This window comes from Abramis brama (genome assembly GCF_963993115.1).
Source record: "Abramis brama genome assembly, chromosome: 16".
Classification (NCBI taxonomy): domain Eukaryota; kingdom Metazoa; phylum Chordata; class Actinopteri; order Cypriniformes; family Leuciscidae; genus Abramis; species Abramis brama.
In genome coordinates this window covers 36,424,341-36,447,761 of record NC_139978.1, presented here as the reverse complement: position 1 = coordinate 36,447,761, position 23,421 = coordinate 36,424,341, and the positions used below count along the sequence as shown (strand labels likewise).

Genomic DNA, 23,421 nt, shown 5'->3' with positions numbered 1-23,421 from the left:
CCGAGGCCATGGTCCTCAGTCGGAAAAGGGTGGCTTGCCCACTTCAGGTTGGTGGAGAGTTCCTGCCTCAAGTGGAGGAGTTTAGGTATCTTGGGGTTTTGTTCACGAGTGAGGGAAGGATGGAACGGGAGATTGACAGACGGATCGGTGCAGCTTCTGCAGTAATGCGGTCGATGTACCGGTCTGTCGTGGTAAAGAAAGAGCTGAGCCGCAAGGCGAAGCTCTCGATTTACCGGTCAATCTACGTTCCTACTCTCACCTATGGTCATGAGCTGTGGGTCATGACCGAAAGGACAAGATCCCGGATACAGGCGGCCGAAATGAGCTTTCTCCGCAGGGTGGCTGGGCGATCCCTTAGAGATAGGGTAAGAAGCTCGGTCACTCGGGAGGAGCTCAGAGTAGAGCCGCTGCTCCTCCACATCGAGAGGGTCAGCTGAGGTGGCTCGGGCATCTGTTCCGGATGCCTCCTGGACGCCTTCCCGGGAAGGTGTTCCGGGCGCGTCCCACTGGGAGGAGGCCCCGGGGAAGACCTAGGACACGCTGGAGAGACTATGTCTCCCGGCTGGCCTGGGAACGCCTCGGTGTCCCCCCAGAAGAGCTGGAGGAAGTGTCTAGGGAGAGGGAAGTCTGGGGATCTCTGCTTAGACTGCTGCCCCCGCGACCCGGCCCCGGATAAGCGGAAGATGATGGATGGATGGATGAATAAATCGTAAGCGTTAAAAGACCGTCGGCTCCCAATTACACGCCTGATTAAAATGCTCAGCGGTCGACTCCGTTTTAATGGCTGATGTTTATTCAAACGCTTTTATTCTGCTTTGCTAAATATAAATATATTTTTAGAAATATCTGTCCAAAAACAATAACATAATCAGAACATGTTCAAGGTCAGTGGCTCATGCTGCGCTGGAGAGACGCGCTGAATGCTGAGTTTCTTAATTAGCGCAGTGGTGTTAATTGATAAATATTCCCCGTGGCACCATTAAGAGGGAGGGTGTGTGTGTGTGTGTGTGTACTCGTGTGACGCGGCAGACAAGGATAATGAGACACACTGACCTCTACTTCACACTCACACACATTTAAATGCGTCTCATCGTTGTGTGTTTGTATCAATACTGGGGTCGATCCTGAACATATCAGTCAATATAAAACATGCATGGCAACAGTTTAATGCATGGCAACACATGTTTATTGATGCTATTTAGAATATACTTGAACTAGTAATCAATACTAGTAATTGCATTTTAAAATCCCAAGAAACAAATGTTTTATTTTTATGGTTTTTAGTGTGCATGTCTGAAGCTTTGAGCTCATATATATGTTAATGCACTCCTAAGAGTGAAGAAATATTGATTACATCATATTGCTCTCGAGGCTTATCGACAATCAGATTCTCTGTAGAATGAGATTGTTCCTCTTATTAATACCAGCAGATCTCAGACTAGAAGCAGAAAGTAGAAAATAGTAGAAAGCGCTGTCAAATCGATTAATCATGATTAATCACATCTATTTAATATGTAAGTTTATAATATATATATGTGTGTGTATATACAGTATATATGCATAGAAATACATACACACACACATACTCACACACTCACTTATTTACAAACTTTTATTAGATGCGATTAAACAGATTACCTATTGGATATTAAAATTAAATTAAATGAAAAAATATATATATACACTCACCTAAAGGATTATTAGGAACACCATACTAATACTGTGTTTGACCCCCTTTCGCCTTCAGAACTGCCTTAATTCTACGTGGCATTGATTCAACAAGGTGCTGAAAGCATTCTTTAGAAATGTTGGCCCATATTGATAGGATAGCATCTTGCAGTTGATGGAGATTTGTGGGATGCACATCCAGGGCACGAAGCTCCCGTTCCACCACATCCCAAAGATGCTCTATTGGGTTGAGATCTGGTGACTGTGGGGGCCATTTTAGTACAGTGAACTCATCGTCATGTTCAAGAAACCAGTTTGAAATGATTCGAGCTTTGTGACATGGTGCATTATCCTGCTGGAAGTAGCCATCAGAGGATGGGTACATGGTGGTCATAAAGGGATGGACATGGTCAGAAACAATGCTCAGGTAGGCCGTGGCATTTAAACGATGCCCAATTGGCACTAAGGGGCCTAAAGTGTGCCAAGAAAACATCCCCCACACCATTACACCACCACCACCAGCCTGCACAGTGGTAACAAGGCATGATGGATCCATGTTCTCATTCTGTTTACGCCAAATTCTGACTCTACCATCTGAATGTCTCAACAGAAATCGAGACTCATCAGACCAGGCAACATTTTTCCAGTCTTCAACTGTCCAATTTTGGGGAGCTCGTGCAAATTGTAGCCTATTTTTCCTATTTGTAGTGGAGATGAGTGGTACCCGGTGGGGTCTTCTGCTGCTGTAGCCCATCCGCCTCAAGGTTGTGCGTGTTGTGGCTTCACAAATGCTTTGCTGCATACCTCGGTTGTAACGAGTGGTTATTTCAGTCAAAGTTGCTCTTCTATCAGCTTGAATCAGTCGGCCCATTCTCCTCTGACCTCTAGCATCAACAAGGCATTTTCGCCCACAGGACTGCCGCATACTGGATGTTTTTCCCTTTTCACACCATTCTTTGTAAACCCTAGAAATGGTTGTGTGTGAAAATCCCAGTAACTGAGCAGATTGTGAAATACTCAGACTGGCCCGTCTGGCACCAACAACCATGCCACGCTCAAAATTGCTTAAATCACCTTTCTTTCCCATTCTGACATTCAGTTTGGAGTTCAGGAGATTGTCTTGACCAGGACCACACCCCTAAATGCATTGAAGCAACTGCCATGTGATTGGTTGATTAGATAATTGCATTGAGAAATTGAACAGGTGTTCCTAATAATCCTTTAGGTGTGTGTGTGTGTGTATATATATATATATATATATATATATATATATATATATATATATATATATATATATATATATATATATATATATATATATATATATATAGTTTTTATTTAATCTCAAATATTTACAGAAAAGTATATACATACACACATTTATATAACCTATTGGACATTAAAATATATAAATATTTTTTTTATGATACATTTTATCATATATATATATGTGTATGTATTTTATTATTATACAAACATCACTGCATTGAGACAGCGATTCAAAAGCGCAGTCAGTGGTCATGTGACCTCAGCAGTCAGTGGTCATGTGACCTCAGCAGTCAGTGGTCATGTGACCTCAGCAGTCAGTGGTCATGTGATCTCAGCAGTCAGTGGTCATGTGACCTCAGTTTCAGGAGGTGTTTGAGTTGTAATGACTCTATACGAGGCTCAACACATGGACCAGTTTAACCGGAGCGGGTCATTATAGGTTTCTCTAACTCTTCTCATCAGTCTTGTAAACGACACTGGCTTGTCCAGCATGTAAAGACCTGCATCTCTAACACAATTACCCTGATGGATGACCGTCCCGCTGACCTGCACACACTCGCGCACACACTCGCCCTCATCCATCTCAGTGATGAAGCACGGCGAGCTACACCCCACCGTCTTTATCTGTTTCCACCTCCCATAATGCCCCTCTTCACGGTGGGCGGCAAACGGGAGATTTGAGCCGGATATGGAGGATCAGCACTTTTGACGGACGCTTTATTGACTCGCATTTGCAGGAGTAAATTGGCTGGTAGAACGGCCTCTTGTTACGGGCCAGAATAAAGTAATGAGAATGAATCGGTCCTGTCGCCTGACTCCTCTCAGGAGCGTTACGGAGTCTCCATGTTTCTCCATGTTATTCAGATCTGTCTCCGACACGTTCACTGCTCTTCTGCGCTCAGTGATCAGAGTCTTCTTTACTAACACCGGTGTCGTCTCTGGCTCTTTATTTCTCTTCTTTTCTAAGTCTTGAGGAAGAGTCGCAGATCCTGCCACCAAATGTCTCCGCAAGATCAAAAGAAACAAGTTGCATGAAGAAAATGAAGCCAATGTTTAGGATCATTGATCATTTAGATTTCTGCCTTGTCTTATTTTCAGGACAATTAAACGCATTTCTCTCTAATTCTCATTGAATGTCGTTAATGCAATGCATCATTCGTTCATTCGTTTGTTCGTTCGTTCGTATGTTTGTTCGTTCATTCATTCATTCATTCATTCATTCATTCATTCATTCATTCATTCATTTTGTATTAATTTATTCATTCATTTGGACTCATTAATTAATTCATTAATTCATTCATTCATTTAATCATTAATTCATTCATTTTGTAATAATTTATTCATTCATTTGGACTCACTCCATTCATTCATTCATTCATTCATTCATTCATTCATTCATTTTGACTCACTCATTCATTAATTCATTCATTCATTCATTCATTTATTCATTCATTCATTCATTTTGTATTAATTTATTCATTCATTTGGACTCATTAATTAATTAATTCATCATTAATTCATTCTTTTTGTAATAATTTATTCATTCATTTGGACTCACTCCATTCATTCATTCATTCATTCATTCATTCATTTGGACTCACTCATTCATTCATTAATTCATTCATTTATTTATTCATTCATTCATTCATTTATTTATTCATTCATATTGTATTCATTTATTCATTCATTCGTGTTTATTCATCCTTTTTTTATTCATTCATTATTTCTGTTTGTATTACTCACTCATTTATTCATACAACCTTTTATTTTCATGACAATAAAACACAATTACCTTTAAATCTCATTATTGTAATGGATAATTCACTTGTTTGTTCACATGCCCATTCGTTTATTCATTCATTTGTTTGTTTATATTAATGTATACAACATAGTATGTTCATTTATTTATGCTGATTTAAATAAACAAATAATGAAAACTGTACAACAATATATTATTAAAAACAAACAAAGTCAATAATGTGTCCTGCTAATAATGCACACCAAGACTTCTAGTCGTTATGTAAATGTAATTTCTTATTTTTGATTTTCTCCAGTTTTTTGGTGGTGTAAAATATGACTTGGACATGTTTCCATTCAAACAAATGATCATTGTCATCATTTAGGAATTTTGATGAGATGGAAATAACAGTGCAGGAATTCAGCGGTGTGAGTTATTGCTCTGGCTGAATATTGGCTGGCATTTATTCACGTCTGTGTTTCAAAACTCAGTTCATGATCCAAAGCATTAAAAGCAGGAGTCGTGCCGAATCACATCACTGACTGACCACTGCGGCTCGGTTGAGTTCACAGAGTTAAAGTCATTCACTCAATCATTCATTTGTATTTATTTCTTCATGCATTCATTCATTTTGTATTCATTCATTCATTCATTTCTTCATTCATTCATTCAATGAATGAATGAATGAATGAATGAATAATTGAAAGTAAAGCAACATCCAGTGATTGGAACTTTTTACAAAATGACCTGAAATTGCAGACCCTGATGGTGTCAATGAATATTTTTGGATCTTTGGTTAGTGAGCTGTTAAAGGAAGAAACAATTTGTAAATGTTTAAAAAAACAATTTCATGGTGATTTTCTTCTTTTTTTTTAAATGTATTTATTAACTTATTTTGGATGATGTTGTGCTGCTCATCTTAGCCAGGTCACATCTGTAAAAGAGATTTTTAATCTCAGAAAGTTTTATCTGGTTAAATAAAGGGCAAATAAAATAAAAATAAAAGTAAAGAGGACGAGCTATCAAACCTCTCCGGGTTTTTGAAGTCCCGGGTCTGAAGAAGTCGAGTCACATTTATTTATACAGCCCTTTTTTTACAACACAGATTGTTTCTAAGCAGCTTTAAAGAGATAACAGGAAAATAATGCAACAAAGTTTGTTTCTAGAAGAAAATAGCGTCACAGTCCAGCTTAAAGGGCTGGTATAATGCCCTTTTCACAAGATGTAAAATAAGTCTCTGATGTTCCCAGAGTGTGTGTGTGAAGTTTTAGCTCAAAATACCCCACAGATATTTTTATATAGCATGTTAAAATTGTGAGAAAAAACGTGTCGTTTTGTGTCTGTCCCTTTAAATGCAAATGAGCTGCTGCTCCCGGCGCAGGGGGCGGAGCTTCAAGAGCTCCTGTGTGTGTGTGTTAATAAGTTAGTTCAGTGATGCTTCATTTTTGTTGTAAAAAAGTTATTCATTTAGTTCATTTATTTAGAAAACTGTGACGTCATCATCCAGCTCAGCTCAGTTCTCGTATAATAGTGTCAATGCAGGAGATCAATAATATCGTTGCGTATTAAATTAAATGTTAAATGTTAGTCCTGATGGATGAGTCGCTGAGATCTCGGACACAGAAGCCCTGAGGTCAGTGTTGGAGGTCGAGTCGAGGCCTGACGGAGACTCTGTGTTGGAGATAAACGAGTGTAATTCCTCTCCGTCTCACTCGGATTCGCCCGATGACCTTTAAGATTGAAGTTAGCGAATCCCGCGTGATGTATCCGTGCCGAAAGAGTGTGTTGTTCACATCACTCCCGCTCGTGTGTCTCTAAAGGTGCTTTACATGATCCCGACGGACTCGGCCAGGGAAGCTTGGCCAGAATCAGCATTTTTAAGTACTAAGTTATTGTTATGGGCAGCGGTTGACCTCTGACCTCTGACCCCGGACGGGTGATCGAGAGGCCGGCCCGCTGAAATTATGATTCACTTATTAAATTTGTTCAGCCATTAGATTTGATTTGCTTCCATATTGTTGATTTGATTGTTGGGGGAATTTGATTTAATGCGTCTTGCTTTTGCATAAGGTCAAAGGTCAAAGTGAGGACACAAACTGTTGATTGGATGCGAGATTGAAAGAAAAGTTGTTATATCGGTTTAATAATTCAGTGCAATGTTGTAAATATATTATAATATAATATATTATTGCAATATTATATTATAAAAAAATATATATGTGTGTGTGTGTGTGTGTGTGTGTGTATATTCATTCTATAATTGCAATATTAAAAAAAAATAATATTGCAATTATAATATACGTATTATAACTTAAAGTACTTAATTAATGTTCTTAATCTTATAGTCATCAGTGCACTTTATTATGAAAGAAAAAAATAAGTCTCATTTCATTGTAATAATAATATTTTGCTGCTTCTGAAATGATTTTCCTTTATGATTGCTGTAAATCATGGAAATATGTATCAGTAATATCATGTTTCATGTTTCAATCAATACATCAAATGATGCTTGTTCATTTCTATTCAGCTTTTATTTGTTGTTTTAGTTATTATTCATCTAATATTTATATTTTCTGTAGTTTGAGCTTTATTTCCATTAGGCAAAACTATTTTTAATCGTTTTAGTCCACAATAACAACACTGTTCAATTCAACTTACATTTTTTCAATTCAACAAAGATGTATTTCGGTCCTCACACATAATTTTCCATAGAAAAAATAAATAAATGTATAGATAATGGAAAAGCTGTAGTCTGAAGCCTGTGGTTATTACGCCTCTAGCCTTTATACATCATTATTTAATGAGCGTCACTCTCGGGATTTCATTCATAAAAATAAACAAACGGTTACATAAGACAATTTCCAAAATGTACATGCATGATTACAAATGTACACATATCAGATATTATTACAATAGTGCGCATGTGACATACACAAATTATTCATATTGATATTGTTATATATTTATTTATCACCTTGTTTTTAAGCATTAGTGAACTACACAGTTTTAATTCCGTATCATAGTTACTCCACAGGTCACGTTTGTCAGACGTTATTGTTGCGTTTGCCTGGTGATTATTTCTGTTGTTCCTCATTTTCCTGTGTTTCCCGTCTGTGTTTCAGGTGACGGATCGATCCGTGCAGGCGTTCGCGGAGAACTGTCCCGAGCTGCAGTTCGTGGGGTTTATGGGATGTTCGGTCACGTCACAGGGAGTCATTCACCTCACCAGGGTAAGATGTGCCAAACCTGTTCATAGCTGGAATTATTCATCTCTATTATATTATATTATATTATATTATATTATATTATATTATATTATATTATATTATATTATATTATATTATATTATATTAGATTAGATTAGATTAGATTAGATTAATACATTATTAAATGTGTATTATTTATTAAACAATATATTATTAAATATATATTTAATAATATATTAACTCTCTCTCTATATGTATACATACATACATACATACATACATACATATACATACATACATACACACACACACACACACACACACACACACACACACACACACACACACATATATATATATATTCTGTAATTGCAATATTGTAAATAATATAAAATTATAATTATAATATAGATATTGTAAACTTAAAGTCCATTAATGGTTCGAAAGTTGTTTTATAGGTTTAATTATTCATCTCAATAATTATATTATATTATATTATATTATATTATATTATATTATATTATATTATATTATATTATATTATATTATATTAATACATTATTAAATATGTATTATTTATTAAACAATATATTACTAAATATATATTTAATAATATATTAACACTCTCTCTCTCTCTCTCTCTCTCTCTCTATATATATATATATATATATATATATATTCTGTAATTGCATTATTGTAAATATTATAAAATTGCAATTATAATATAATATATTGTAAACTTAAAGTCCATTAATGGACAAAGGTTGGTGTATAGGTTTAATTATTCATTTCAATAATTATATTATATCATATTATTAATAAATAAATATTATAATATTGCAAATTATATTATAGAGTATATAATAATATTATTATTATTATTCTTATTATAGTACAGTATTATAACATAACGTACTTAATTAATGTTCTTAATCTGATGGTCATCAGTGCACTTTATTATGAAAGAGAAATAACGCAGTCGTGAATCTCTCCGCCTGAAGCGGCTCACCTGTCTGATGACACCGCACGTTCAAACTTCACAAAGACGAGTTATTTTTTATTTTGCCTTCACTTTTAAACCTCATTAATGTGTAATGAGGTGAATCGTAAAATGCTGAAGATCCAACACACCCTGCTGTTTGCACATTAGCATGCTAATGAGAGAAAGCTATCTCCAACACACCGGCACAGAAGAGCAGCTGTAATTGTGCCTGCATGCAAATTATTAGGTAATGATATTTTTTTTGGGGGCCTATTTTTCCTTGCGTGATCGCTGGCGTCTTCTGCAGAAACAACGACGACTTCAGGAACCTGAAGGTGTCAAATCAGATCTGAGAATCTTCTGTCGAATGATTTGATCTTAGTTCAGTTCAGTGTAGTGAATCGGTTTGTTTCAGGTTGTTAAAAGATGCAATTTTTCATTTAATTCAGTGGACTGTGTTATTTAGGAACATGTGAATCACTGTTTTACTTCCAAACGAAGTTCTATAGCTGTGTTTAGAACGAAATACTAATCACCTATGAGTGCTAGATAACAAATGAACAATTCTGATCATTTAAAAGATTCAGTTCAAAAGAATCATTTGTTTTTAATGTATTTAGGTTTAGTATAATTATTTAAAAGATTCAGTCGAAAATAATCATTTTTTTTAATGTATTGTATTCATTTAGGTTTAGTATAATTATTTAAAAGATTCAGTTCAAAAGAATCATTTGTTTTAAATGATTCATTTGAACTGAATCTTTTGAATAATCTGAATTAATTTGATTCATTTGTCAACTAGGAGATCTGAATACCATAAAGATTCAGTTAAAAAGAATCATTTGTTTTTCAAAACCTTAAATAAATACAATACATTAAAAAAAATGATTCTTTTGAACTGAATCTTTTATACATTATTTAATCCAATATGTTTGGATTAACGCCTCATATTACTCGTACTATTTCTGCAGTACATAACATATACTTTGTGTTGTTTATGAACATGTGACCCACAGTTTTACACTCATACTGTGTTCAGCTGAATCCTGCACAGTATATTTAATATAATTGCATTTTTAATATCTTTATTGATTTAAGATGTCACAGCTCTAAAATGAATCAAGAAAAATTAACTTCGGTTAATTGTGTAACTTCAGTTTCAAAATGGAGGGTCAGTTTGAGCGCAGTGCATTATGGGATACAGTTGTAGTGCACAATATGCCTTTTTGTGTAAATAATATTATTTATTATTACTTAAGTTTTACTGTTATATATGAACTATGAAAGTATTTTATTAATATTTTTGAATGGGCTTTTATGTATTTTCAAAATATTAAATATATTAAATATTAAATAATATTAAATAAAATAACAGTAACATTCAGGTATTCCATGCATGCATAGAAAATGCGCAAACTATGTCAAGTACACATTCTAAAATAGTAAGAGTACATTTACACATCGTTTAAAAAGATTCAGTTCAAAGGAGTCATTTGTTATCTTTTAAAAAGATTCAGTTCAAAGGAGTCATTTGTTTTTGCTGTGATAATGAATGTGTCATTTACACATCGTTTAAAAAGATTCAGTTCGAATGAGTCATTTGTTTTTGCTGTGATAATGAATGTGTCTTTGCACATCGTTTAAAAAGATTCAGTTCAAAGGAGTCATTTGCACATCGTTTAAAAAGATTCAGTTCGAAGGAGTCATTTGTGTTTGCTGTGATAATGAATGTCATTTACACATCGTTTAAAAAGATTCAGTTCAAATGAGTCATTTGTTTTTGCTGTGATAATGAATGTGTCATTTGCACATCGTTTAAAAAGATTCAGTTCAAAGGAGTCATTTGCACATTGTTTAAAACGATTCAGTTCGAAGGAGTCATTTGTGTTTGCTGTGATAATGAATGTGTCATTTACACATCGTTTAAAACGATTCAGTTCGAAGGAGTCATTTGTGTTTGCTGTGATAATGAACATGTCATTTACACATCGTTTAAAAAGATTCAGTTCGAAGGAGTCATTTGTTTTTGCTGTTATAATGAACGTGTCATTTGCACATCGTTTAAAAAGATTCAGTTCGAAGGAGTCATTTGTGATAATGAACGTGTTTTATAGCTGATTCGTGACTCTGTGGCTGGTTTTGATCTGGTTATTCATTATCTATAAAGTGTCGGTGAATAAGGCCGCTGGTTCCTGAAGTGATTCTCTTCAGGACTGTGAATGCTGAGTCTCATTTTCCAGCAGCGGGGAGTTGGTAAAGATATCATTACATTATGCAATTCACCTGGTGGCATCAGCAAGGCACAATAGTTATTTAAATGAAGTCCCAGCTCATCTTTCTGTCTCTCCTCGGACACACATTTCCATTTCACTCCACTTCACAGCGCCGAATGTGAAATTAGTCGCTTCTCCACCAGAGGGACCGTTTTTATTCAGATCATCAAAGCTTCGGGCCGTTCTCAGGTGTGGATTATATTTATAAAGGCCCGAAGAGAGCTTCTCGTGAAATAAATCAATCTGTGCACAGAAGAGAGAGAAGTGTGCAGAATATGAGATGACGACTCTCTTAAACTGAGGGAAACTTTCGAGCCGCGCGACCCGATTCCTGCAGTTCGGCCGTATAACACATGATGAGGTCGATGTGTGTGTTTCCGCTCATATATAGCAGTTTATAGACAGGGAACATCATCAGTCAGATATATTAATGATTTCCAGATCAATCAGGCTTTCATGTTGTGTTCGGATTATTGATAAAGGAAATGTGGGCGGGTCTTGAAGCTGTCAGTCTCAGACATGATGACTTGCTTTTATTAGGTCTTGGGTTTTGTATATATATTGAATCAGTTCCGTTGAACTCACTCAGCCTCTGTGTGTGTGTGTGTGTGTGTGAAAGAGAGAGAGTGAGTGTGTGTGAGTGAGTGTGTGTGAGTGAGTGTGTGTGAGTGAGTGTGTGTGAGAGAGTATGTGTGAGTGAGTGTGTGTGTGTGTGTGTGTGTGTGTGTGAGTGTGTGTGAATGAGTGAGTGAGTGTGTGTGTGAGAGTATGTGTGAGTGAGTGAGACTTTGTGTGTGTTATTATGAGTGAGAGAATGAGTTAGTGAGTGTGTGTGTGAGAGAGAGAGAGTGAGTGTGAGTGTGTGTGTGTGTGAGAGTATGTGTGAGTGAGTGAGACTTTGTGTGTGTTATTATGAGTGAGAGAATGAGTTAGTGAGTGTGTGTGTGTGTGAGAGAGAATGAATGAGTGAGTGTGTGTGTTTGTGTGAGTGAGTGAGAGTGTGTGTGTGTGAGAGTGTGTGCGTGAGAGAATGAGTGTGTGTGAGTGTGTGTGAGAGAGTGAGTGAGTGAGTGAGAGAGTATGTGTGAGTGAGTGAGTGAGTGAGTGTGTGTGTGTGAGAGTATGTGTGAGTGAGTGAGACTTTGTGTGTGTTATTATGAGTGAGAGAATGAGTTAGTGAGCGTGTGTGTGAGAGAGAGTGAGTGTGTGTGTGAGAGAGAATGAATGAGTGAGTGTGTGTTTGTGTGTGTGCGTGAGAGAATGAGTGTGTGTGTGTCTGTGTGAGTGAGAGTGTGTGTGTGTGAGAGAGTGTGTGTGTGAGTGCGTGCGTGAGAGAATGAGTGTGTTTGTGTGTGTGTGTGAGTGAGTGTGTGTGTGTGTGTGAGAATGAGTGTGAGTGTGTGAGTGCGTGAGAGAATGTGAGTGTGAGTGTGAGTGTGTGAGGGAGTGAGTGAGGGAGAGTGTGTGTGTGAGTGATGGAGAGTGTTTGTGTGAGTGAGAGAATGAGTGAGTGTTTGTGTGAGTGAGTGAGTGCGTGAGAGTGTGTGTGTGTGTGTGTGAGAGAGTGAGTGCGTGAGAGAATGAGTGTGTGTGTGTGAGAGTGAGTGAAAGAGAGTTTGTGTGTGAGTGAGAGAATGAGTGTGTGTGTGTGTGTGTGTGTGTGTGTGTGTGTGTGTGTGTGAGAGAGAGTGAGTCTGGATGTTGAGAAGTGGGCGTGGCTCTCAGTTGTATATGCAGATGAGCGTGAGCTTGCAGGGGCGGAGTCGCACTGAGTGATCAGAGAATCCTGCATACATCATCAGTCTGTCGTTCTCACCCAAAAATCCAGTTACGACACTTTAATTAAACATTACAAGGTCAAAACATTAAAAAAGAAACAGATGCACAGATGAATATGATCTATAACATGCATTTCAAAATAAATAAGATGTATTTCCATTACATGCTGACTTTTATGCAAGACACTACAGGCAGAATTATGTTTTTAGTGGAAAGAAAATATCATGTGTTTATTTTATTGCACTTTAAAGCCGGAGAGTTTGAGTCAGAAATCACTTCATCAGCTTTACACACACCAAACGTTACAGTTTTATTCATATCTATATCCTGAAGGTTTGTTCATATAACATTCACCAGATTTACAGAACATTTTATTCCTAAAACACGGTGAAAATGACTTTTTTTTTTCTGCTTGTTGACAGTATTTTCTGATTTATGGAGTGATGAAAAGAGAAATCCAAAACCTCCTCAGTAAAAACCTTTAATATGTCGACAAAAATGCAAAATCTCTTCTGGAAATGCATGCAAATTTGTGCATATTTAACTAGACAATGCATCATTTGCATATTTAAACATAACATTTCAGAAAACTTGCTTGCAATTTTGACTCTATTCACTTCCTAATCCAGAAGAGAGCAGATCTGAGGCAGAACTTGTGCTTTAATGAGCTTTTATGTGCATCGTGTGTCACATTATTGTGTCGTCATGTGACGAAGCTCTTCTTCTGCGTATCTACACCGTTGTTTTCCGTTAGCGTAGTGTTGTGATGTACAGTGAGGATATTAATGTTTGCGTTGATCTCAGGCTGTAACTGATCACATGAGCTTGAGTTTCTCTCCGTCTGTGACCCTGATGAGATGAAGCGGCAGATCTGAGGGTCAAAGGTCAGACCGACGGGAATGTCTCCGTTTGAAGCCCCATCTGTCCGTCGCGATGATAAACGAGTCGAGCTGATGTTAAATCCGGCTGCCGGATCATATGCTAATAAGTTTGGAGTTAGAAATGACTTTAATGAGATTTCTATTATTTACACCAGGGCTGTTAAACTCATTTCAGGTCGAGCGCCGGATCTGAACACAATGTCAAATTATGCGAGACGCTTTTTTAATTTGTTTAACCACCGTCTTCTCTGTAGATAATAAAGCTTTAATAATTAATACGAGTGCTAAAGAAACACATTTCCTTCACTAGAGACCTTTAGATCGCGCACAGGAGAGACTCTGTGTGACCAGAACGCCTCGCTCAATTAAATGCCTTCGTTTCAAGACAATATTAATAAAAGAGGATGAAGAGTTTTCACTTGGTAACTTCAGTTGTTTTAATATGCAAAGAAGCAAAACTATAAAAAGTGAATTTGGCTGCATTCAGAGTCTAGTTAAGCATCATGTAAATAATGTGTTTCTTTTTTTTCTTTAACATACTTTATACATCAGGCTTTTATGGCTCATAGTGAGAATATGAAGCTCAAAACTCATAACTTCTGAACAATATTTTGGCAAAGCTGTATAGAAGATTATGATTCTCTGGAATACTTGATTGTGATTGGTCAGTTAAATATTTCTGATAAATGATTCCATAGTTACACTTTATTTTAAGGTGTCATTGTTACAGTGTAATTATATATTTAAGTACTGAGCAATATTAAGCAACTACATGTACTTACTATATTACTATTAGGGTTTGTTTGAGGGTTATTTGCATGTAATTATGCATAATTTACTGTTATTATTACTATGGTAAGTACATGTAACATATGTAACAAGGATAATATAAAAATAATGACACAGAGTTCAGGGTTTGTGCTAAACGAGCGTTTGTGTTGAGACATTGTTTTATAATTCATTCATATTTTATATTTCTTCATTCTTAATCAAACATTTGCCCAGAAGTTCTAAATAACGGGAGAAAAATAATCACATATGAATGAGTACTTTTGAGTATAAACTTTAAAATGTAGAAAAGAAATAGTCTTTTCCGTGTGGTAAATATGTATATAAATACTATATTTTTGCGAGGTAAAATACAGAGTTTCTGTGCAATCAGAATGAAAGTGGTGATTTGTTCTTGATTGTGTGATTGAGGTTGCAGACGTCTTTAACATGTTTAACGTGTGTGACAGGAACAGCGTCTCGTGCGTCTGCTTATATCCAGTTTTCTCACGGTTTGATGCCTTTTATTTTACAAATAATGCAGCCGCTTTCCTGCATGTGTAATCGAGACCAGAGATGGAAGTAATAATAATAATAATACATTTTATTTATAGGTGCCTTTCATGGCACTCAAGGACACCTTACAAAATCCATAAAAGCAATGACATTAAACAATAAAACCAGTTCAGCAACAAACATTAAATCACATAAAACCTGCCTTACATGAACAGATTTAGTTTTAAAGACCAAAAGTCTAAGGGCCCTATCTCGCACACAGCGCAATTGACTTTGTACAGCGACGCATGTATCATTCCTATTTCTCACCCGCGCACAGCGGACTCTTCCCTCCACAGACGCACGTCGGTAAATTAGGGAATGAACTTGCGCTCCGGGGGGCGGTTCAGCGGAAAGAGGAGGCGTGTTCCGGCACAAACGTTCCCTGGTGCTATTTTGCAGTTTCAGAAAACAATTCCATCACAGACCAGGAGAAACCTCGTCTAACGTCAGCGGTGCATGTTATTCAGATGCTATTTTGAGGGCGCATGCTTGGCCATAATGTAGCGTGTGCACAACACACACACACTTTGATTCTCTCATCTACACAGAAGCAGCAGTTTTCATTTTTAGAAAACCATGCATAATTACCGTATATACCCGACTATAAGACGACCCTGAATATAAGACGACCCCCCCATTTTCCAGACTTATTTTTGGGACAAAAAGAGATTTTTGTGGAAAAAATTTGGTTTTCAACAGAAAATAATTTTATTTGAAAATTGCTGTGATAATTCATTCTCTCTCTCATTCGCGCACACCTCTCTCTCTCTCTCTCTCTCTCTCTCTCTCTCTCTCTCTCTCTCGCTCTGCGTCTCGCGCGACAGAGAGGAGCAGCGTTTTAATTCAGTTAACGGCTCGATTATCAGGAATTTTGTTCAGATTAACATCTTGGAAGGGAGAGCTGGTTTTGTCTTAATGGGTCGCGTTTCAGTCACTATTTCATATTAATTCCGTTGTTCTCCCTTTCCCCCTGTGATTTTGTCTATATCGCGAATATAAGACGACCCCCCCATTTTTCAGCCTATTTTTAGGACAAAAACCTCGTCTTATAGTCGGGTATATACGGTACAAGGAAAAATATTAACACACGAGGATGAAGATGTGAAAAAATAGGCATAAATCTAGCTTACACATTTACCCAAATTATCATACGCCTGTTTAACCGAAGCTAATCTGGGTGTGTTTCTCCATCCCCAATGTCACTTCTCTGTGTTTTACGGCCCTGACGAGAACGTCGGTCTCCTCGGCTGTGAACCGCTCCTGGCGAATCCGCCGTTATAATAGCAATCCGCCATGGAACAAGCACGCCTGCTCTTAAAGGGAATGTGAGATGACGCTCTGACCACACCTATGAGTAATGAAGCTACTTCAGACCAACACATTTGTAGGAACCATTTGTGACATTTATGTTTAAGTTAATTTAATGACCCCTGCTGGTGAATCATGACCTTGCGGCCTTGGAAGGCCTTGGAACAGAAAGAGTTAAAATTGCACACCTGCGCCAATTAGTGGCATAGAGGTAGACAAAGGAGGAATCCTTGAGGTGTTGGAAAGTTTGGAATTGGATGTTGGAAATGCCTGGACGCCAGCAGGCACATGGTTTTCAATTTATTTACTTGTCGGTTTATTTATCAGTTTAGTGACAGTTTATCGTATTGCAAGTATTGGATGGATTACGTCGTTCGTCATCCATATTTATGTTTTCGTTATTACAAGTTTGAGTTTATTTATCGAGAGAATCAAATGCTATACTGGAATAAAACGAACAATCTATTGAAACCCCTGAGGCGTCCGAAGTGACTTATGGAAGGCACTACAACATTTTAGATTTGCGTTGGGCGCAAGAGTCATTTACCCCGCCGGTATAATAGCAACAGCGCCGAGATCCGCCCACAAAGTTTACTTGCGTTTCGCGCTTGATACTTGCGGTTCATATCATTAAAATAGGGCCCTAGAACTGTTGAGAACTTCTACAGGAAGTGAGTTCCATAAATGAGGAGCCGTGATCCGAGTGGAAGAACAAGTGTAAGTGCAGAAGCCCATCTTAAAATGCGGGAAGGAGTGTGTGTATATGAACAAGATCTAGAAGATATGAAGGAGCCAAGCTGTGAAGTGCTTTGTAAGTTAAAAGTAAAATTTAAAAGTGCACTATACAAGGACCACATCGTGTGTGTGTGTGTGTGTGTGTGTGTGTTTTGAGGGCAGATGCATGATTAATGTTGCATACATGCAACGCTGCATATTTGTGTCTTCATATTAAAACCAGATGCTATTTTGCGCTTCCTGTGTGTTTGATTTACTGTGTTGTGCATGAAAACGAATTTAACCCTGTAAAGCTTGAAATGTGAAATAATATTCAGAATAATCTGGGATGGAATTGTTTATTGAACCCTTTTAGATAAAATATAAAAGAAAAGTAAAAAAAGAAAGAAAAAAAAGTGTGCATGTGTGATTTTTGTTGAGATATGATTATTGGCCTTATAATAAGATATGGGGAAAAAACTACATTTTATTCAGAGACACAAGCTGAGAAAAAATATGCAATTTGATTTATGCAGATGCTGATATTTATATGAAATTCTGATGCTTGTAATGCAAATCAGTGAGATCTTTGGATACTGACATAAAATGCATATAAATATCAATATCTGCCAATAATATGTCTTAGTAAGATGATATTTAAATGCTTAGTTTTATAATCAAAGCTCTGTAGTTTTAAAACATATAATGCAATGCAATACAGAGATGAACAAATAAACCTTCCTCAAAAGCCTGATGATCATATTTCATATTCATGATTTTTCTATAAAATGATGATGGATAATCAAGTAAAGCGAAGCTGCTTCAGTCCAGCTGAAATATCACTAACAATATCAAAGTTATCGTGACTTTACTTTATGAAAATGGATGTTTTTACAATAACACTAAAAGACTTTTACTTCATAAAAGAGTTTAAACTATCAATCAGAGACGGAAGGAATGGAGGAGATTGTGTGCGACAGTTGTTGATCATTTATAGACTATATAAAGTTGTGCATCAAATATGATACAGTAGTTTAATAGTGTGTTTCCATGGTGTTTCTGTAAATGTGATGGATCATAACCTCTGACCTCTGAGTGTAATTTATGTGCAGTTATGAACACGCTCTGACATTTTTCAAGCCATCACCTTTTGCGTTATTTTGTGCCTCCAATTCTCTCTCCGGTCTTCTGGGTCAGGAGCGGAGCAGGGCATCATGGGTAATCCGCTGCAGGGAGTGTTGTGTTCGTTAAGGTCAAGAGCACGACATGCAGGCGCTCGCTGTAGAGTCCGAACACAGCACATAATGCGCGTGTGTTTATGAAACATGCTTCCTGAATCTAAGAAATGCTTTTATAGGGGTTTCATATCATGTGGAATTTGATATTGCTCAAAATTTAGTCTCAAAATTTGCTCTCAAGTCCAGGGCTGATTCATTCGATGAAAACATGATGATCGAGACGATTCATTCACTTTCGATCCTCATTAAAAGCCACAATGTAATGTCCAAATCAGTCAAATCATGTAACTTGACTTGTGAAATGCAGTGTTTTATTATTAAAAAGTCATATTCATCAGTATGTTAGATGTGTATCAGTATATTGAATGCGTGCATTAGGTCTTAAAGCGACAGCAGCCTAATATACATTTAATTATGTTAATATTAATCAAACAACTAGAAAATGACACCGCTCTAGACTCAATGACTTTTGGTTGCTTTAATATTAATCTTTAGGAATTATTGTTTTTTAATTGTTTTTGTCCTATTGTTTATAATTTGGTTCTTTGATTTTATTGTTTTAGGTTGTTTACTTGTCTTCAGTTATTGTTTTTACTGTGGTGTCGAAATTGGAAAAAATGATGAAACAATTCTGATATCATAGCAATCTTATTTCTAATTAAATATACTTTATACTTTATATATTGAGGGGAAAAAACACTAATAAGATGTTGGTTATATCACCCAGTCCTAATCGTGGTAAATTACAATACTGACCAAAATAATCGTGATTATGATTAAATAATTACATATAAATAATTACAAATAATCAGATAATGAATCAGTCCATGAAGAGCTTGTGAGACGCTGGTGTTCGTGTAGAGGTCAAACGCAGTCACACGAGGATAATGGGACGTTTATATTCCAGTGATAGTGTTCAGTGAGTAATGTGCATCATTTACTGCACCTGCAGAGACGTGCTGACCGTGTGTGTGTGTGTGTGTGTGTGTGTGTGCGCAGCTTCAGTCCCTGAGCAGTCTGGATCTGCGGCACATCTCTGAGCTCAACAACGAGACCGTGATGGAGGTCGTGAGAAAGTGCCGGAACTTGACGTCCCTCAACCTCTGTCTCAACTGGACCATCAATGACAGGTGCACATAAACTCTCACACACACACACACACACACACACACACACACACACACACACACACATGCCAACACACACACACAGACACACGCACATGAACGCACACATGCCACCACACACACACACACACGCACACACAGTCTCTCACACGCACTCATGCACACGCATGCACACACACACACGCACGCACGCACACACACAGACACACGCACATGAACGCACACATGCCACCACACACACGCCACCACACACACACACACACACACACACACACGCACACACAGTCTCTCACACGCACTCATGCACACGCATGCTCACACACACACACACACACGCACACACAGTCTCGCACACGCATGCACACACACGCACGCACGCACACACACACACACAGACACACGCACATGAACGCACACATGCCACCACACACACACACACACGCACACAGTCTCTCACACGCACTCATGCACACGCATGCTCACGCACACACAGTCTCTCACACGCACGCTCACACACGCACGCTCACACACGCACGCACGCACGCACACACACACACACACACACTTTGTTCATCTATCACATTCTCAGTGATCGACGTCTGTAATAAACATTTTCTGTAGTTTCACTTCTTAAATTTTGGTTTTATTTTAGCAAATTTTTCTGATTTTACATTTAATATTTTGTGTGTTTCAGCAGTGCAATATTAGTTTCAGTTCGTTTTTATTTGATGGAGAAATATCAATTTTGTTTTATATATATATATTTTTTATTTTGTAATTAATTTTAATATGAAAATTTTAATACAAATTTTGGATGGATGTATAGATGGATGTATAGATGGATGGATAGATGGATGTATAGATGGATGTATAGATGGATGGACGGATGTATAGATGGATAGATGGATGTATAGATGGATGGATGGATGGATGGATGGATGGATGGACGGATGTATAGATGGATGGACGGATGTATAGATGGATAGATGGATGGATGGATGGACGGATGTATAGATGGGTGGATGGATGTATAGATGGATAGATGGATGGATGATGGATGGATGGACGGATGTATAGATGGATGGACGGATGTATAGATGGATGGATGGATGGATGGATGGACGGATGTATAGATGGGTGGATGGATGGATAGATGGATGTATAGATGGATGGATGGATGGATGGATGTATAGATGGGTGGATGGATGTATAGATGGATAGATGGATGTATAGATGGATGGACGGATGTATAGATGGATAGATGGATGTATAGATGGATGGATGGATGGATGGATGGATGGATGGATGGATGGATGGATGGACGGATGTATAGATGGGTGGATGGATGTATAGATGGATGGACGGATGTATAGATGGATGGATGGATGTATAGATGGATGGACGGATGTATAGATGGATAGATGGATGTATAGATGGATGGATGGATGGATGGATGTATGGATGGATGGACGGATGTATAGATGGGTGGATGGATGTATAGATGGATGTATAGATGGATGGACGGATGTATAGATGGATGGACGGATGTATAGATGGATGGACGGATGTATAGATGGATGGACGGATGTATAGATAGATGGATGGATGTATAGATGGGTGGATGGATGTATAGATGGATGGATGGATGTATAGATGGGTGGATGGATGTATAGATGATGTATAGATGGATGGATGGATGTATAGATGGATGGACGGATGTATAGATGGATGGATGGATGTATAGATGGATGGACGGATGTATAGATGGGTGGATGGATGTATAGATGGATGGATGGATGTATAGATGGATGGATGGATGGATGTATGGATGGATGGACGGATGTATAGATGGGTGGATGGATGTATAGATGGATGTATAGATGGATGGACGGATGTATAGATGGATGGACGGATGTATAGATAGATGGATGGATGTATAGATGGGTGGATGGATGTATAGATGGATGGATGTATAGATGGATGGATGGATGTATAGATGGGTGGATGGATGTATAGATGGATGGATGTATAGATGGATGGACGGATGTATAGATGGGTGGATGGATGTATAGATGGATGGATGGATGTATGGATGGATGGACGGATGTATAGATGGGTGGATGGATGTATAGATGGATGTATAGATGGATGGACGGATGTATAGATGGATGGATGGATGTATAGATGGATGGACGGATGTATAGATGGATGGACGGATGTATAGATGGATGGATGTATGTATAGATGGGTGGATGGATGTATAGATGGATGTATAGATGGATGGACGGATGTATAGATGGGTGGATGGATGGTCACAGTATCTTCAGTCGTCCTCATGGTTCTGCTCTGGATAAGGAGTGTGTTCTCCTCAGTCTGTGAATGATTGATGTGAAACTGGTTGGTTTTGGTTCCTCTCAGTTCCTCAGTCTCACTTTAAGACACTGAAAACTGAACCACGCAGTGCCTCAACGTCTCGCTGGAAATGAACACGGAGGCGTTGCACAGCTACGCTAGAGTGAAGAGCACCGTGAGCCGTGATCAACGCCCCCATTAGCCTCGCCGGACTAGAAACATCACAACATCACACGGAAAAGAGCAGTTTAGCTCATCTAACAGACGGTCAGAGAGAAACACAGATGTTTCTGAAGCCCATTCAGAGGCCGTGTTTAAAATCTGTTCTCCATATGCGTGACGCGTTTGATCCTGGGCTGCATGTTTCCCCTTGTTTTTGATTATTCAGTCATATTTCTGTGTCGTCTGAGTCCTGAGTGAACGAGATACAGGAGAAGAGCGGCTGGAACTCAGAGATTTCATGCTTGAACACAAACAGCTTTCTCTGCGCTTTATCAGACGCGTTTAAAGGCTTCAGTCGTCTCCGGATCCTGACGGAGCGTCCAGTGCTTCCACACATGTGACGTTCATCTGGATATGAAGCATTATTAGACCAGAGCTTGTGTTGAACAGTGGATACAGTACAACTCTATTCATTAACTATTACTGTACTAACATTCTACTCAACACTCTCTATTCATTATGTAATCATATCAATTGGTTATATAATCTAGTGGTTCTCAAGATGAATTAAAATACGCTCTAAAACAACTAAAAGTCCAGATATTTCATATTTTTATTCACCCCCTCAACAACGATTGAAAAACATGGATAAATAAGGCTTTTAATTTCAAATCTAGACCTGGAAGAATCATGGAAATTAATAAAATCTTAAAAATCTTTAAAAAAAAAAAAACAAGGGGATTTTTTTAATAATAAATCTACCTTTTTATAGTTATGCCAATATCTATAATATTTGATTATGTTTGTGAGTAAAATACATTATTTAAAAATGTTTCTCATGAAATTAAGTTGACTGAATCAAGTAAATGCATTGGTTAAAAAGAACATTCAGCTCCAAAAAAAAAAAAAAACTTCTTAAATTTAATATTATTTATAATTATTTTAGTGAATAATTTAGTTTAGTTGTCCTTATGTTTTCCATATTTAAATTTTTATTAGTTTAGTCATTTTGTTAAATTAAGTTAAATGAAAATTAAATTAGAAATGTGTTTTTGTCATTTGGTTATTTTTAATATGTCAATATAGTTTTTATTCATTTTTATTTCAGTTGGTTTATTCTAGTGCATCAAGTTAAGCTAAATGAGAATGTTGACTATTTTTTAACATTTAATTTCAGTTAACATAACAAAAATGATATTTTTCTGGTTTTATTGAGCTGTAATGACCTTTAAAAAGTTTTTGACTGAGAACAAAGTTTGAATATTTGTGTGGATAATGTGAGGCTCGGAGTTCAGAAGGTGGAGAACCGCTGGAATAATCCATATTCATCATGTTTTGGCAGGACGGTGGTTATGAGGGAATCTGGGCATATTTTTCTCATGTCAGAAGTAAATCATG

General features: G+C 37.3%; 1 protein-coding gene across 2 annotated transcripts in view; it reads left to right on the top strand.

The window, feature by feature from the left end:
* The window catches only part of fbxl17 (F-box and leucine-rich repeat protein 17), a 239,580-nt gene that overhangs the window by 81,518 nt on the left and 134,641 nt on the right, over positions 1 to 23,421 (top strand). For both annotated transcript variants that reach the window (XM_084086669.1, XM_084086670.1), the window contains exons 6-7: positions 7,798 to 7,905; positions 19,382 to 19,512. In XM_084086669.1, the coding sequence (XP_083942795.1) occupies positions 7,798 to 7,905; positions 19,382 to 19,512 (239 nt within the window). The remainder of the gene's footprint in view (positions 1 to 7,797; positions 7,906 to 19,381; positions 19,513 to 23,421) is intronic.